Raw genomic sequence first — 17,691 nt, 5'->3', positions numbered from 1 at the left:
CGCCCTCCGCCGCCACACTTCCGGCGGGGCTGCGACCGCGGAGGGGCGCGGGCGGGCGGCCGCTGGGGGTGGCGGGATAGGCTGGGCGCGGCCGCCAGTGCGCTCGGCGCCGTCAGGTCCCTGCGGTCCCCGCGGGCCCTCTGCCCCGCCGGCGCCATGGGCAATTGCCACACAGTGGGGCCCAACGAGGCGCTGGTGGTCTCAGGTGAGAGGGCGGCGAGGGAGGTGGGGCCCGCGCGCCGGCGCTGGGGGGTGTTGGGGTGCGCGCGCTGCGCCCTCCCAGTGGTCGAGGAGGGGGCTCGGGGCGGGGGCGGGGCTGCGGAGCCAGCCGGGACGGGCTAGGCCAGGGGAGGGCGCGGAGGGCAGTGCGGGGAGTGGGGCGCCGGCGCTGGGCCTGAGAACCTTGCAGGGGGATCCCCCATTGTCACGCCTGCCGCGCCCTCGGGACGCCCCCTCCCCCTGCGTGTGTTCTTGTGTTTATTCCCTCCTTTCTCTGCCCCCTCCCTGGGCACAGTCTCCTGTCCTCTACTCCACCGTGGCCTAGGGGGTCCTGAACTGGGGGCGGGGGGGCGGGCGGCCGTGGTTCCCAGAACGCAGCGGTCTGGCTGGATTCCAGCGCCCGGGCCTCGGGCTGGGTCTCGCAGTTTGGAGGGTAGGTGCCTGCCTGGGGAGGGGCCCCGGGACCGGGATCCTTGGGCTCCCGTTAATTCTGAGCAGGTTGGGGCTTGCTGGGGTTTCCTGGCACTGCCCGCCCCGGAGATGCGGGTGCGGCCTCTACAGGTTGAGAAATTGGGCTCTGGGCTGTGTCGCCGATTGCAAAATGCTACAGGCTCCAGAATTTCTGGGAGCTTCCGCGGGGGCTTGCGGAGGACTGCTGAATTGGGAAAGGGAGAGATATCTTTGCCTTCAGGCTGCTTTTTAAATTGTGTATTTGGGTACCTTGAAAGGTGGCTGAAGCCTTTGAAGCCACCAGCGTGTGCAACACCTAGCTCACAGGTGCCGGGGAGGGGCGTTGTTTCCTGACAGCTTAGAGGCCCAGAGCTGCAGGAATCCTTCAGATCTTCCCACCATTGCCAATTTCCAGCTTGTGTACCAGTTGTTAGGGTTGGCCGCAGAAGCGGGGGGTGGGGGGGTGGACTAGACCAGGGTTTGTAGCTGTGCCTTGGGGAGGTGTGACAAATGTTGGGAACTTTTACCACAGAACATGGCCTCTGGCTCAGTTTGCATCTCAAAATCAGTCTGTCCACCGCAACTGGAAATCTCCACTCTTCCTGACCAGGACCCTGGTCTGTGAAGAAGAGCAGATAAGACCAGAAGTGGCCTTGGGGTTAGGAGGGAGACACTCCCCCCCTTCCCCCCCCCCCCCCAGTCAGAGAACACTGACACCAGACTTGCACCCATCTCCCAGGCCACCGTCCTAAAGAGGACTTTTTGAACCTGAATCTGCACCGCTCTTTGTTTCTCTTGTGGAATTTCTCTCTGGAAGCCCAGACCCTGGGCTGAGGAGACGAAGGCTCCAGTCCTGTCCTTGTGGAGAGCTTTGAGACTGAGGACTGAGAGCAACACCTGACGTGGGCTCTGTACCTTCCACTTGCTGAAAACCTGGTTTTCTGGCCAGAGGCCAGTGCAGTGCTAGCTTCAAAGCTGTTTTAGGAGAAGAGGCTGTGCTGAGAATTGAGGGTGGAGTCAAGGAAGAATGGGAATAGTGCTCAGCATAACAGTACCTGGGGATTTGAGATGATCCAGCAAGGATGCAGCTCTCTCCTACACGAAGTCCCAGCAGAGCAGAGCAGTCACTCCCAGCCCTGCCCCCACCTGGCTGCTTAAGCCTCATCCAAAGTCTGGAGGCCGAATTTGGGAAGGATGCTGATACATCTCTGGTCATCTTCTCCACCTGAAAAGGCTGGAAAATTTTCAGGTTGTCGTACCTCCCTTTTTCACTCTGTAATATAAAACCTTTTTTCTCAATTTCTACTGTCAGGAATTTAAAAGGGGAATCCAAACACTGTACACTTTTCTCTCATCTCTACAATAGGGTCGGAGGTTCTTAACCTGGGGTTTGGGGGTAGAGTTTAGAGGTCTGTGCATTTGGATAGGGAGAGACATGCATTTTTATTGTCACTGACCTTAATCGAAATTTAGCATTTTTTCATATTGTAAATGTCATCCACAACCCATGATAGTATCAGTAGGTATTTTCCTACCACACCACAGTCTTTGCATTGTACCTTCAAAATCATTCATGCTCATCGGGATTTTGAAGTTAAGCTAGTTATTAAATCTACCACTAGATCTTATTATTTAATGTTTTACTGTATCACACATATTTATCATGTATTACGTATCATGCATTTGGTTATTTTGATACTTTGGCAACTTTCAAGATAATCCATTTCTTATATATTTTATGCATTTACGAACATTCCAGCATTACTGGACTACTAAAGGGGATTGTGGCTCAAAAAAGGCTGAATCCCCCTTGTATGGTTGTCTGGAGGAGTGAGAAGGAAAAAAGAGGCAGGAAGGAGGGCAGTATTTCTGAGGAGGAAAAGAGCCCATGCTGGATCTGGAGGGGCTGAGTGGGGCAGAGGTTATGGTGGGATGTTTTATGATTCTTCAGCGTGGGTGAAGACAGGGCAAAGGAAAGTAAGCTGGGTTAGAAAAGGTGAGATAAAATTAGGAGAAACTTCCGGGTCTAAAAAGAGTGAGAGCAAGGGAGGTCAAGGAAGGGGCACCTAAGTGTTCTCTTTGGGGAGTGGTGCTCAGACAGCATGACCAGAAATTGGGAAGAGATGCCTTCCAGGGGAGGCGGCTGCTGGGGGTGGGGCAGGCTGGCCAACCCAGCTTCCTGTTGTTGCTACCCCTGGGAACCTGGCCATGTGTCCTTGGCCAAATCCCAGCTTAAGCGGTGACAGCCTCCTCCCAAGGTCAAAGACTAAGTTAAAGATAAAGGGTGGTCACCCCCTTCCCCACTCACCTCCCTTCCCACCACTACTTCCCCTGTCCCTAGCACATGGAGAAGTTCCCTGGAGCTGGCCGGAGGCTGCTAGGCCCCAGTCCTCACCAGGCCAGAGTGACCCTTTCAGTTTCTGTGGATCCCAAGATGGCTTAGGTTTCAGATTGACTGCTTGCCCCTGGAGGCCTCCTTACCCCACTCCCCAGGGCAGAGCAGCCTGCAATAGCTTCCCTTGAGCCTATAGCCCTGTGGGCCAGTATTTCCACCACTGAGAACTGGACTGATCTCCTCTTCCCACCCCTACTCATACTGCAGGGCTGCTCTTTGCTCCTGGACTTCTGGAGGGGCTCCTTGTGACCGGGTAGAGTGGCAGGCCCCGGGGACCAGGTGGGCAGCTGAGTGAGCCTTCTCTGATACCAGCTATCTACGCTGCCAGAGGCCCTGCACTCCCGGGGCCCCATTCTTTCACCTCCACCTGTGCAGAGCTCCTCTCTGTTCCCTGTTTTCTCTGGGGTTTTTTGTTGTTGTTGTTTTGTTTTTTAATTTTATTTATTTATTTGAGAGACAGCACAGAAGCAGGGGGAACAGCAGAGGGAGAGGGAGAAGCAGACTTCCCACTGAGCAAGGAGCCCGACACGGGGCTCAGTCCCAGGACCCCGAGACTGTGACCCGAGCCAAAAGCAGACACTTAAACCAGCTGAGCCACCCAAATACCCCAGCCCCATTCTCTCTGTTGTCTCTCTTTCCCTTGTTGGCTTCACCACCCACTCAGACCTGGACTCCAGAGCTGCACTGATATGGTAGCCACTAGCCACTTAAATTTAAAGTAATTAAATTATAAAATCAGTTCTTCAGTCACACCAGCCAAATTTCAAGTCTTAGTAAGCTAAGCATATGTGGCTAGTGGCTGCCATATTACACAATGCATCTATAGGACATTTCCCCCCTCACAGAAAATTATCTTGGACAAGATCTCTCTGGAACTTACTCTCTGACATCAGCCATCATGCCTTGCCTAGGTCACTGCAAAAGGCTCCTGCCTAATCTATACCTCCCCACCCCCATCTTCCTTGTGCAAAGTGGTGTTTCTAAAATGTAGATATAATTTTGTTGCTCCCCAGCTTCCGTCTCTGTGTGATTCCCCCATCACACACGCACCATACACGCACACACGCACACACACAGCTTCTTGACCTGATACCTGAAACACCCTATGATCTGCCCTCTCTGCTGTGGGTCCTCAGAGACACTGTGACCCAGCTACATGAAACTACCCCTAACCCTCGGCTTTTGGGGGCACACACGCTAAGGCTTTCCTGAAAACTCAAGTTTGTGAATACAGAAAATGACGACACCCATTGGCTTTTTCCCAAATCACATTTCCTTTGAATCATCTATTTCCTGTGCATTTTTTTTTTTTGCACTGCAAAGAAACTGCCCCTCTAGCTTTTACTAAACTTTTCTTGAACTTGATGAATAATTTTGGCATTCGCAGGACAGTTCACAACAAGAATTTCAAGAATTGGAGGCGCCTGGGTGGCTCAGATGGTTAAGTGTCTGCCTACAGCTCTGGTCATGATCTCCAGGTCCTGGAATTAAACCCCACATGGGGCTCCTGCTCAGCCTCAGAGGGGGAGTCTGCTGCTCCCTCTCCTCTACCCCTTCCCCTGCTTATGTGCTCTCTCTTTCTCTCAAATGAATAAATTAGAAAATCTTAAAAAAAAGAATTTCAGGAATTGGTTTTTCTCATTTCTGCATAGACAGTATGCCGGACATTTCTACAGTTGGGGCCAGATGCAACATTCTGTTAAGTTTATAGTTTTCAGGCACCACTTCCTTTTGAAACCTTCTCCCTTTGTCTCTACTTCTTCTGTGGGTACCACAGGCTGGCCTTTTTTTGAGGCCTTGTCTTCTCCATTCACTCTCCTGCCCAGGGGTACAAAGTCATCCTGAAGCCCTGGGAATAGAGAACCACCCTTCCTGAGATGTGTCTGCTAGGCATGAGCAAGGATCCCATCTTGGCTCCAAGATTCCTCCCTCCCATCAGCTTCCCAATGCCCCTCATCCCTTCATCCCCCTGTGTTCCCTTTCTGCCTGCACATGCCCTGATAAGAGGGAAATCATACAGTAGTATGGTTATCTCAGGAAAATTTCCCACATACTTCAAGATGGGAACTGTAGCTTCATTTCTGAATCCCTAGCACAGAAACCTATTCTGCTTGTTTGCTAAATGAATGGTTGAATGAAAGATGGAAGTTTTTCCTGCTCACTCCTGCCCACTGACTTCTTCTGTTCTCTGAAAGCAAATTCAGAACCATTCATTGGATGTTCTCCTTTTTTTTTTTCTAGGATGTCCTCCTTTTTATGTAAATTACCCATCCACCAAACTAGATTCCCAGGGCTTAAGAACTCTCTCTCATTTCTGTGCAAGCTCAGCACCCATTCAATGGAAGTTGTCAAGTGTCAGAGCGGGTAGAGCCAAAATTGCTGTTGGAGGGATGCAGGGCAGACAAACCCAAGAACTGACTGACCAGCAGTGGTTTGTTTTGCTCTCCAGGGGGCTGTTGTGGCTCTGACTATAAACAGTACGTGTTTGGCGGTTGGGCCTGGGCCTGGTGGTGTATCTCCGACACTCAGAGGTAAGGGCTCAGGGCCCCCCGGGGGCCTTGCCCACTGGTGTCCAAGTGGGCAAGGGAGAAAAGGATTTCCAGGCTTCCCCCTCTTCACCCCACAGTCAGCTGGAGCATCCACCACTTGCCACATTCCATCCTGGGCGGTGGGGCCTCCTAAAAAGCAGGTGAGATGGGTGGCACAGGGGTCCACGGGGCCCATTTGGGCACCATCCCCTTAGTAGGGATGCTTTTTTCTACTGGAGACATCACTTGTGTCCCAGAGAATTCGAGGTTACGCCCATGTTCAAGGTTACGCCCACACAGAATCCTCATTCCCTAAGTCTCGCTCGGTTATTCACGAAACCTGCCTGGATTATCCTCCCTGTGGAGACCCACAGAGGCTGCAGAGATCTACCCACCCACACCCGCCCTCGCCTGCGCAAGCCCGGACAATGCAGGCAATGGCTGAAGAGCAGAGAATGGATCCACGGTCTGAAGCAGCTCTATGGCTCCGTGGCAGTGGCCGCTTACAGACAGGGGGAGGGGAGCTAAGGAATGGGTGCTGGGCCAGGCAAAACAGATCGGGACCTCTGCAGTCAGTCTGGAAGGATTCGCCAGGGGAAGGGACATTTCAGCGGGCTCTCCTGGGAGCTCCCCTAGGACCCTCAGCACCCCCAGCAGGCTCAGACTTGGCCCGGGCCTCTCCTGCCTCCCTCACTGCTCACCAAAGAGGAGATGAAGCATGCCAGCCACTCTTCCACCATCACCCCCTTCCTGACTAGGCCCAGATCCTTCCAGGCCAGGACCCAGGCAACGGGTAGCCGAACTGGGAAGGCGTGAGAGGGGAAGTGGTGGTCACCCCAAAGGGAAGCAGTGGGGAAAAGCCCTGTGGCCTGCACCGAGCTGTCAGTGCTTGGGACCCCAGGGAAGCCAAGGGTGTCAGCTAGGGTCAGGGGCATGGGAAGGAGGTCCACTTTTTAACCTCACTGATATCACAGTCACCTCCTCTTCTCTTTCCTCACTTTGCTTTACCTGAATAGAGGGATCCTGTGGGACTGTTAGGGCCCAAGGCCAAAAGTGTCAGAGAGTAACCAATACTGGTCACAACTTCCTCTCAGGAGGTTGCTAGGCCCTCTTGAGTATACCAGTTGGCCTGTTAGAAGCCATGGAGTACCCTTTCCAGAGGCACTGCCACCCCACCCACAGGACATGCAGTCCTGTGATCACAGAGTATCTTGTCCAAATATCTTGACACACAGCTGGGCCTGAGGGTTTGCAGCTAAGCCAGACACTTGTCCTGCATAGGCCTCCACCACTAGGGCAAGATCCCTGGAGCCCTTTTTCTACCTTCTTGGCACCCCCTCCTGCTTCTTGCTGCAGGAAGCAGAGCTCCAAGACGGGGCCGAGCTTCTCTGACAGCAGGTTTGCAAGTAAGGAGTGGAGGGCTTGGGACCTCATCCTAGGAAACTGGTCTCACAAACCCAGGCTTAGCATTCTCCCTCTGGTCCCACTTGCTGGGGAGTCTGAGCCTGTAGATCTTGCCCTTCGTGGGCCCTGTTTCTGAGGGAAGCCCCTTCCCCAACCCCTGGCCTATATGAAGGACATCTCTACAAGCTGGGGCTTATATTTCCCTAGGCCGGCAGGAGCCTCTCTGGTCAAAGTAGAGGCTTTTTTTTTTTTTTTAATTTTATTTATTCATGAGAGAGAGAGAGGGGCAGAGACACAGGCAGAGGGAGAAGCAGGCTCCCTGCAGGGAGCCCGATATGGGACTCGATCCTGGGACTCCTGGATCAGCCCCTGGGCTACAGGCGGCGCTAAACCACTGAGCCACCCAGGGATCCCAAAGTAGAGGTTTTTAATCCAGCCTGAATTCCAAGCCTCCCTTTCCGCAGCCACCCTCCATGTGCCCCACCTCCGCTGTCAGCCATTCCTCTCCAGGCTCAATGAAGTCCCTCCTGCTGCACTTTGCTGCCATGTCCTGTACCATCCTGAGGCCCTCACGTGGCAGCTCTCTCCCTTACCTGAGGGAATCCTCCACCTCTGGCATCTGAGCTGCAGCCTCCTGTCTTCCCTCCTTCCTTCCCTCCCTCTCTCCTCTCTCCCTCTCGCCTCCTTCCCCAGAAGAGAGCTTGGTGGGTTCCTGTCTGAGCCAGGCATAGAGTCCTCTCAACCCAAGAGTGCTAGTATTAGGGGCTTGACTGAAGGCAGCCTTTGCATGTCTGCATGGCCAGAGCCCCTCTGACAGGTAAGGGCAGGGCTCCTCATGGCCTACTGCTCCCATCCCCTGGTCCACCTGCCTCTGCTCCTTTGTCCTCAGCCACTGCCCTCCCTTCCTCTGGTCTCAGGAAACATCCCACACTGCGCACAGCCTAGCTTCTGCCCAGCCACCCTGCACACACACATCCCGCACCACTCACACACATGTGCTGCATAGGGAGGGTCGGCTGGGGTGGGCTGAGCAGCTGCACAAGGCACTTTGCTTTTTTTGCCATAATTCTCCTCTGCCTATGCCCAGCTTTGGAAATTCCAAAGTGAACTATTCCATCACCTCCCAGTTGTCCCTGTGAGTATCCTGGCAGGGACACACTTCCTCCTTCAGCCTCCCTTGACACTTAGCCCTCCAAATCAGAAAATCCCAGCGTTTGTTGTTTTTTTGGGGGGGAGTGGGGGAGGAGGCTTTCCTGGGCCAAAATTGCCTTCTTAGTGATATATAGCACAAACCCAAGCAGGATTAAGTATTTGCCGTGGCTCATTAATCCCCAGCATGGCACCTCCTGCCCAATTTCTGGAAACACAGGTTTGCCTGTGTTTAGAAGGTAGAGCTGAGGCTGAGTCTCCCAGACTGTGCCAGAACTGTCCTGGGAAAGTGAGGTGGTGGGCCACCTGGGCACCCAGCTCACAGGCCTTCCCATCTCAGGTCATAGGCCCAGGGCATCAGCAGGCTTTTCCCCCAGCCCAGCAGCTCCTCCCAGGCGGGTATGGGGGCTAGGGAAGATATTCAGAGGCCTCAGGCCAGCAAGGGGGTTTCTTATGTCCCCCTATAGTCCTAGGCCGAGCTGGCAGGAGAAGGCTAGAGTACGAAGAGCAGCCTCCCCTGCCCCCAGGCATCAGGCATCATTGCTTGTCTGGTAACCACTGTGTGTGTTTGCTGTGTCCCCTCCTACCCCTCCTGTCCCTACCTCTCCCTCCCCCTGGCTGCTCCTCAGACTGTCTCTGGAGGTTATGACCATCCTGTGTCGCTGTGAGAATATTGAGACGTCGGAGGGGGTCCCGCTATTCGTAACAGGGGTTGCACAGGTAATAACCCACCTGCTTCCTCCTCTGTGTCTAACCTTCTCTCTTCCTGCCCTGCGGGGCCTGGCAGGCAGGAACTGGATGGACTCTCCTCCTGAGAATGTGCCTCCCTCCCCTCTGCTCCCAGCTGTGCTGCTCTGGGTACCAGGATGGACCCCTATAGATCCCCAGCTCCCTTGCCCTCACCCACTGGGGCTGCTAGTGGGGAAAGAGCAAGGGATTCTGGAAGCTCTGCCCAAGTCTGCCAGTGGGTGTCCTTGGATGCCAAAGGGTAAGTTGAGGCAGGAGACACAGTGCCCTATGTGCCAGAACTAGGCTGTCTGGGTAGAGAGGGTTCAGTCCAGCCACTCCAGGCACTGTGGAGCTCTCTTGCCAGCCCGACCTGTCTGTGCTGACATGTCAAGCCCTAGCACTCTTCCTCACAAGGCCAGAGACAGGTCCCCTGAAAACTTCTGTTCTACTAGCACCTTGGCCTCCTCTGATCTCCTTGACAGGCCTTAGCAAAATGAGTCCTGGCTTTTCCCTGCCCCTAATTTTTGTGCAAAAGCCTTTGAGGAAATCTCTTATCATTAGTTTTAGTTTCCTTACGTGTAAAATTGGGAATCCTGTCCTCTCTGTGCTTTGTAGGTATATGGGAAAGGCAGGTAAAGAAAGATGAGGACTCTGGGATTTTTGGAAAAGAAGTGCTGCAGAGGGGCAGCCCTGGGTGATTCAGTCAGCTGAGTGTCTGACTCTTGATCTCAGCTCAGCTCTTGATCTCAGGGTCCTAAGTTCAAGCCCAGTGTTAGGCTGTACACTGGGCATAGCACCTACCGAAAAGAAGAAGAAGTGCCAGAGAAACCCAAGCTTTATCGTGAATCCAGTCTCACTTGGAAAAGCTAGTGACCGTTGATGTCTCACTCTTCGTTGCCATGTGGCTGTAGCCAGTGAAACCCTCTCCCGAGCTGGGGTGTTTGGTGCCTCCCAGCACTCTCCTTGTGCTGTGCAGGCATTCACCTTCATTGCTTCACTCATCAGCTCTCTCTTGAGCTCCTTCCCAGTTCCTGGCACTGTGGATGCTGCAGTGAACATCAGAAAGCCCCTGCCCCCTCAGAGCCTTCATTATGTGTCCTCAGACTGGAAGAGCCCTAACCATCATCTTACCCATTCCCTTCACTTGTATGAAATTGCCCTTCAGGCTCCTCGGGCAAAACCCTAGACCACCTCTCTCTTCCTCACCTATCCTGCTGGCTCCACTCAGGAAGGGAATCATCCCCACCTCATCCACTCCTTGTAGCCTCAGGTGGACAGGCTTCAGCACAGAGGCCTGAGCAGCTCAGAGCACTTTGCAGGGAACAGGTAGGGTCCCGGCCTCCCTCCACCTCTAGCTAAAGCAACCCCACTCCCTCTCCAAACTGCTACCTAGTTGGAACAACTGCAAATGTCCACATCCCTTTTAAGCTAAGTGATGTGGACCCTTGAGACTGTCTGGGCCAGGAAGCCCTGGTGTGACCTCAGCCCTCATTCCCTACTTGAGCCACCTGGGCCCAACCCCAGAGGATAGGCTTCAGGTCAAACCTGATGCCAGATGAAGGGACTGAGCAGGACTTCCCTGACAGGAGGCTGACACAGGATCACCTCCATCTTGGTCCAGCATCTTGGTCTAGCATACTCCTAGCATACCTAGCTAGTAGGCAGAGGTTTCTGGGCAGCCTCCCAAGGCATCTTGGGGTACTGAGCAGACCTGGTGAACAGGTGAAGGCCCCTGAGGGATGTTCACATGGCACCTGTGGACAACCTGCACAGCACAGCCTGGAGTACCAGCACTTGCATGTCATTCCCAGGACACACACACATCCACACCCCCACACCCCCACACACACAGCTACACCTGGACCCTCCCCACTGACCCAGACCTCCCACTACCACTTCTCTACTTCTTTCCCCGTGCTGCAAGCCAGGCTGATCTGAGCAAAAGACATGTGTGCCATGGGTAGCACATTGCACCCACACTGCTCTGCCTTCGCACCCATCTTTTCACATACTCCTGACTACAGCCCCTCAAAGCATCCTCCCCACCCTCTGCAGCAGGATCCCTGGCCTGTCCCAGCTGGAGCAGTGAGATATTGGACTCTTCCCACACCCCAGACCCTGGGCCCCCAGACCCATGCCCCTGTTTTGCATTTCTTGGCAGGATTTCCCTAGAGATTATGACGTTGCAGCCCCGCTGCGAGGACGTAGAGACGGCCGAGGGGGTAGCTTTAACTGTGACGGGTGTCGCCCAGGTATAGTAACTCAGCAGCCCCGCGCATGTCCATTGAGCTGCCTCGTCCTTGTGCTGGGGTGTGGGGGGAGGAGGAGAGGACAGCAGCCAGGGGCAGTCTCTCTCCAGTGCCCCCGCCCCCAGCCCCCTTCCAAGAGAGGGTCATCACCACTGGAACGTGCTCACTCGGCCCCTTGGCTACTCAGCAGGACTAACAGATACCCCTTCTCTCCTCAGCGGGCCCACGAGGGACAGAACCAGTGCTGAGGGCTCCTGTCTCACTAACCCCACCCTATTCTTTGCAGGTGTTGGAAGGGCCATGTCCCAGAATCCAGGCCTTCCCTATTCTCTGGGTAGGGGGTCTAAAAGGGTGGGGACCAGAGGGCAAGGCCACACGAGGCAGAGGAGCTCTCTCGGAGGTTGCTTAGTATTCTATTCCCAGCTCGGGGTCTGAGTGAGGGACTTCCCACTCTAGACTTCACAGGGCAACAAGGTGCAACCGAGTTAATAGGCCTCTGGTGAGGGAGTGGTTGGTTTAGGACTTCGGGAAGGAAAGGCCAGAAGACACCCCACCTCAGTGACGTCCCCCTGGACCTGTCTCCTGCCCTGTCTAGGCGACCTTCCCTAGTCTGTATATCTGTGTCCCTATTGCTCATTCTCCTTTTCACCCTCTCTGCCTCTCAGCTTCCAGGTCTCCTACCTGTGGGGAACCTATGGGGGGGAGTTGGCTAATGAGGGAACAGTGAGTGGGCTGAGGGGTGGGGAGATGAGCCCCAAGCAGAAAGGCCATGTCTAGGCCTGAGGCTGCCATTGAAGATAAAATGTGTCAGAATTCCTTGTATGCTCTCCCCACTAGAGGCCTCAGCCAGACTACCCCCTCCTGGCCCCTAGGCCTCCCAGTCTGAACAAGGAGGGGAGGGACACAGCCACCATCCTCCACTCCTCTGGGTCTGGGGCCTCCACCTGCCCCCCTCCAGCCTGGTTCAGGCACCTCTGTGACCACTGGCAGGTGAAGATCATGACGGAGAAGGAGCTTCTGGCAGTGGCCTGTGAGCAGTTTCTGGGCAAGAATGTGCAGGACATTAAGAACGTCGTCCTGCAGACCCTGGAGGGCCACCTGCGCTCCATCCTCGGTAAGGCCCTGCCCTGCCCCCAGACACCTCTGCTGCCTTTGAGGAACCTCACAGGCTCTCCAAACCCAGGCCAGGGAGGGGCCCAGGGCATGGCATTCCCACCAAGACTCTCTTTCAAAACTTCAGGGACCTGAGGGAAGGGGAAGGCATTGGTACGGGGGGCAGGGGCTGCCAGTCTGATCAGGCACCTGGGATTGCTTGGGACACTTTCCTCATCCAGCCTGGGCTCTGCAGGAGGTGACTCAGTGTCAAATGCTGTGAAGAAGAAACCCCAGGAAGACCCAGCTCAGACTGTACAATGTGTGCAAACAGACCGCTACTTGCATGCCTCTTCCCTGTCCCAGTGGGCTGGGCTGCCAGAAAGCCAGCCTGTGATTGCTCTGTCCCCAGGAACCCTGACCGTGGAGCAGATTTATCAGGACCGAGACCAGTTTGCCAAGCTGGTGCGGGAGGTGGCGGCTCCTGACGTCGGCCGCATGGGCATTGAGATCCTCAGCTTTACCATTAAGGTGACATGAGATGGGAAGGCTGCAGCCCACTTCCCCACATGCCCCTCTGGGTGCTTGGCACTTTTGTGCCTATTACAACTCCCAAGGATGACTCCCCCTTCCCTCCCAGGACGTGTATGACAAAGTGGACTACCTGAGCTCCTTGGGCAAGACGCAGACCGCTGTGGTACAGAGAGATGCCGACATTGGGGTGGCCGAGGCCGAGCGAGATGCAGGCATCAGGGTACACCAGCTTTCCTTCCTGCCCCTGGGGCCAGGATTCTCAGGGGCGGCAGGGCCCTGGTTGCCTGGGGGGCCCTCAGCACCTGCCCTTGTTGTTGCCAGGAAGCAGAGTGCAAGAAGGAGATGCTGGATGTGAAGTTCATGGCAGACACCAAGATTGCCGACTCCAAGCGAGCCTTTGAGCTACAGAAGTCAGCTTTCAGTGAGGAAGTCAACATCAAGGTGAGGCGCCATCAGGTATCCCAGGTTGGGGCTTAGGGGCCTGGCAGCCAGCCTCTAATTTCCTACCCATCCTCCTGCCACAGACCGCTGAGGCCCAGCTGGCCTATGAGTTGCAAGGGGCCCGGGAGCAGCAGAAGATCCGGCAGGAAGAGATTGAGATTGAGGTTGTACAGCGCAAGAAGCAGATCGCAGTGGAGGCACAAGAGATCCTTCGCACGGACAAGGAACTCATTGCCACGGTGCGCCGCCCCGCCGAGGCTGAGGCCCACCGCATCCAGCAGATCGCCGAGGGTGAAAAGTGAGCACCCTGGCTGTGGAGGGGTGGGAAGTAGTCGAGCTCCCCTGTCGTCCACACACACCATCAGCTTTCCCAGTCCCAGTTTGGAAGCCACTTCTTCCTGTGCCTGCTTTCTGACTGTGGGAATGGTGACCTGCCTCCCCCGTGGGAATGGTGCTGGGAAGACTAGATGAGATAAAGGGGGCTCCAGGGCCTGGTATGGTACTTGGCTCAGTGGGCATACTGGCTAGCCCCCTCTCACCTTTCATCCAGTAGCCAGTGGCCTCCCCCTGGCCAGAGCCAGAAGGCCAGGGTAGCTAGCTCCCTTCCTAGGTTCCCCACCCCGACACCCAGCAGGGCAGAGGGCTTGAGAAGCCCTGGCACTTGGCACTGATCCTGCTCGGCCTGAATTCCTGCAGGGTGAAGCAGGTCCTCTTAGCACAGGCAGAGGCCGAGAAAATCCGCAAAATCGGTGAGGCGGAGGCAGCAGTCATCGAGGCGATGGGCAAAGCAGAGGCCGAGCGAATGAAGCTCAAGGCTGAGGCCTACCAGAAATACGGGGATGCAGCCAAGATGGCACTGGTGCTGGAGGCCCTGCCCCAGGTGAGGCCCCCCCGCCCTGGGGTGGGTCTGAGGGGGCCTTGTCAGGAGCACAGCCACAGGCTGGCCAGAAGCATTGAATGCAGAAGTACTCAGCAGCAGGGCAGGAACCCTACAACAGGCACAGACTCACCTGGCCCACTGGGTCTCCCTGACCATGGCTTTCAAATAAGAGCCACCCAGGCTGCGTTGGGGTTGGGTGGGGTAGGAGAAGGTGGGAAAGATACCGGACAGGGCAGATGGACAGAGTCAGAGCATGCTCTCCTCCCACCCCACCCTGCTTCCTAGATTGCTGCCAAAATCGCTGCCCCACTGACCAAAGTCGATGAGATTGTGGTCCTCAGTGGGGACAATAGCAAGGTGACATCAGAAGTAAACCGACTACTGGCGGAGCTGCCTGCCTCTGTGCATGCCCTCACTGGCGTGGACCTATCCAAGGTGAGCACCCAGCTAGCTGCATGTGGAGCCATCCCAGGCCCCAGAGCCGAGGCCTCATGGCGTCTCCCCTCCTTGCAGATACCCCTGATCAAGAAGGCCACCGGTGCACAGGCATGAAGGCCTGTACCCCTCAGCAGCCGTTTTACTACCACAGCGACAACGGGAGCGTTACTGACTCTGGTGCCTTATTTTGTAGGGACCAGAGGTGCTGCGTGTTCAGGCCCTCTCTGGCTGTCTTCCCTTCTCTCCTGTCTCTGGCCATCTCCTTTTCTCTTTTTCCTTCCCACACCTTCACTTCCACTGCCACACTCATCAGGTCTGTCTCCCCCACCTCGTGTCCACCTCTGTACATCTCTTCCTTCATCTATCTGTCTCTGTCTCTGCTCCCCCCCTACACATCATGTAGTTTAGGCTGAAGTTGTTTATTATAATCACTGTCTGTGGGGGGTAGTAGCCCTGCTGCTCCTCAGAATCCTGGTGCCTTGAAGTGCTCTGTGCATCGTCCATCCTCCCTGTGGCCCTTGCCAAAACTCGGCATGGGTGCAGAGGGTCTGGGTAGGATGGCCACCCTCTCCTCTCCTGGCCTGGTCTTCCTGGCCCTACCCCAGGAAGTCCCCAGCCTCTCCCATTCCGACCCCCGAGGCCTAGCTGGCCACTGCCCTCCCCAGCCCCAGGCCTGCTCTCATACCTTACCTCTCTCTCCCCACCTAGGGGCACAGGGGCAAGGCCTCCTGTCTATAGCAGCTCCCTCACTTTACTACTGCCTTAGGAGGCCCCTGCTCGTGCTCAGGGAAGTCCCCTTCATGGACATGTCCCTACTAGGTGGAGTAGGGCTTGGTCCCAACTCTGTTAAGCCTTCCTGGGATCTGGGTCTAGCTCTGTTGGAGACTGGAAGGTGTCTAGACCCTCTTCCTACTAGGGCTGCGCTGTCCTGGACATTGGGCTAGGCCCTTCCAGTGGTTAGGGCTGTGCCAACCATGTACAGAATTGAGTGCTGTAGACTGGCCAGACTCCATACCCCTTATGCCATCTTTCCTTCTGACCAGAGTGATAGGGTTCCAGCCATGGGGAAGCAGTCCAGTCCTCTGTCTCCTTGCGCTAGCAGAGACAGAAGAGCCCAGGGCCCAAGCATCCTGGCAGGGGTGCTGTGGGTGTCCGTTGGTTCCAGTCTCCCACTTCTGGCTCTGCCCCAGCCTGTGTAGCTGTTCCTGCATGTGGATGCTGCATGTCGGGTCTGGGGCTTGGATGCTGCACTGCCCCGCTGCCTGTCCCTTCTAGTAAAATAAAGATCTGTTATGCCTATGCCCTGTATTGTGTCTTCTGTGAAGGGGGAGACTAGAAAGCAAGGACTAACTGGGTCCCTTACCCATATGCCCATTCAGCCTAAAGGCTACGCTTTGTCTGTTCTTCCCCATGACAGCCACTGGGGGGCATCAGCACACTGGCCGTGTCCCCAGTACTGCCCCTGGAGCTGGGAGGCCACTGGCCCAGGTGTTCCTCCCAGATGAGAGCCTTGGGAGACCTGGCTCCTTTGTAGACAGAAGATGGGGGAGCTGCTGGATTCACCACACTTCTTTGCAGGTCCTCAGCCCCACTCGGTAATGAAGCCCATTTTTCAGGCTTAAGACCATGAACTTTGAGGTCAGACTGCTATCACGTGTGTGATCTTGAGCAAGTAACTTCACCTCTCAGGGCTTTCATAACCTTTTTTTTTTTTAAGATTTTATTTATTTATTTTAAAGATTTTTATTTATTTATTCATGAGTGACACAGAGAGAAAGGCAGAGATATAGGCAGAGAGAGAAGCAGGCTCCAAAAAAAAAAAAAAAAAAAAAAAAGAAGAAGCAGGCTCCATGCAGGGAGCCCGATGTGGGACTCCAGGATCACCCCCTGGGCCAAAGGCAGACACTCAACTGCTGAGCCACCCAGGTGTTCCAGGCTTTGTTTGTATTCTTATTTGTTACAAACTTACATAATGTCTGCTGTGTGCCAGTCATTGCCCTACATGGTGCGGAGACTGCAGTGAACCATACAAAGCCCTAGCTTTTAGAGCTTACATTCACATGGAGGTAAAGAACAGCAAGTTTGGGGGCAAGTGAAATTTTAGCATGTCAAAGGAAGGCCTCATTGAGAAAGTAGCACTGATGAAAGTAAAGAAATGCGCCATGAGTGAAGAGTTACATGTCCAAAGTCTCTGAGATAGAATGTGTGTGTGGTGTGACCAAAGACGAGCAAGGACAGTGTATCTGGAAGCAAGTGAATGAGCTGCAGGGAGAATGGTAGTGGGTGAGGTCAGGATGGAAACCTGTTTGCAGATCATGTGGAACCTTAGTGGGTTATATTTTGGCCTTGACTCTGAGGTAAGAAACTACAGAAGGCGTTTTTTTTTGTTTGTTTGTTTTTGTTTTTTTTTTTTTTTTTGTTTGTTTGTTTGTTTGTTTGTTTTTGAGAGAGAGAGAGCCAGGCAGGCAGAGACACAGGCAGAGGGAGAAGCAGGCTCCATGCAGGGAGCCCAATGCGGGACTTGGTCCCAGGACTCCAGGATCATGCCCTGGGCCGAAGGCAGGCACTAAACCACTGAGCCACCCAGGAATCCCTACAGAAGGCTTTTGAAAGAAGAATGACATGGGGGTGGGCATCCCGGGTGGCTCAGTGGTTTAGCACCGCCTACAGCCCAGGGCATGATCCTGGAGACCCTGGATCGAGTCCCACGTCAGGCTCCCTGCATGGAGCCTGCTTCTCCCTCTGTCTGTGTCTCTGCCTCTCTCTCTCTCTCTCTCTCTTCCTGTGTCTCTATGAATAAATAAACAAAATCTTTAAAAAAAAAAAAGTGCTGGAAAAAAGTGTGTCCGTGTGGGGGAAAAATTCAATAACAACCTCTACTTCACTGCATATACAAAAATGAGTTCAAGATGGATCACAGACCTAATGTTAAAATTCAGATTGCAGGGGATCCCTGGGTGGCACAGCGGTTTGGCGCCTGCCTTTGGCCCAGGGCGCGATCCTGGAGACCCGGGATCGAATCCCACATCGGGCTCCCGGTGCATGGAGCCTGCTTCTCCCTCTGCCTGTGTCTCTGCCTCTCTCTCTCTCTGTGTGTGACTATCATAAATAAATTAAAAAATAAAAAATAAAAAAAATAAAATTCAGATTGCAAAACTTATAGAATAAAAGGGGAATGCTTCT

At 54.6% G+C, this 17,691-nt stretch overlaps 1 protein-coding gene across 4 annotated transcripts; it reads left to right on the top strand.

Moving 5' to 3' along the window:
- Positions 1-27: 27 nt before the first annotated feature.
- FLOT2 (flotillin 2) lies at positions 28-15,807 on the top strand. Of its 4 annotated transcripts, none has more exons than XM_055325311.1 (11): positions 28-205; positions 5,514-5,595; positions 8,775-8,865; positions 12,114-12,237; positions 12,628-12,746; positions 12,856-12,969; positions 13,071-13,190; positions 13,274-13,488; positions 13,887-14,070; positions 14,356-14,505; positions 14,584-15,807. In XM_055325311.1, exons 1-11 carry the CDS (start codon positions 157-159, stop codon positions 14,620-14,622), a joined length of 1,287 nt encoding a protein of 428 aa, XP_055181286.1. In that variant the 5' UTR covers positions 28-156; the 3' UTR covers positions 14,623-15,807. The 4 variants fall into 4 exon arrangements, with proteins under 4 accessions (XP_055181286.1, XP_055181278.1, XP_055181294.1 ...); XM_055325303.1 differs by lacking the exon at positions 8,775-8,865 and adding an exon at positions 11,036-11,126 and having other exon boundaries at positions 29-205; XM_055325319.1 differs by lacking the exons at positions 5,514-5,595; positions 8,775-8,865 and adding an exon at positions 11,036-11,126 and having other exon boundaries at positions 33-205.
- The last annotated feature ends 1,884 nt before the right edge of the window (positions 15,808-17,691 follow it).

Source organism: Nyctereutes procyonoides, unplaced genomic scaffold (genome assembly GCF_905146905.1).
Source record: "Nyctereutes procyonoides isolate TBG_1078 unplaced genomic scaffold, NYPRO_anot_genome, whole genome shotgun sequence".
Lineage (NCBI taxonomy): Eukaryota > Metazoa > Chordata > Mammalia > Carnivora > Canidae > Nyctereutes > Nyctereutes procyonoides.
This window is presented reverse-complemented; position numbering and strand designations above follow the sequence as displayed.

Excerpts from the sequence above, each read along its gene's own strand:
- FLOT2 (XM_055325311.1), top strand. The coding sequence starts at position 157 with ATGGGCAATTGCCACACAGTGGGGCCCAACGAGGCGCTGGTGGTCTCA. Across the intron at positions 12,747-12,855 it reads TCCTCAGCTTTACCATTAAG|GACGTGTATGACAAAGTGGA; the intron begins GTGACATGAGAT and ends CTTCCCTCCCAG. Across the intron at positions 13,489-13,886 it reads CAGATCGCCGAGGGTGAAAA|GGTGAAGCAGGTCCTCTTAG; the intron begins GTGAGCACCCTG and ends GAATTCCTGCAG.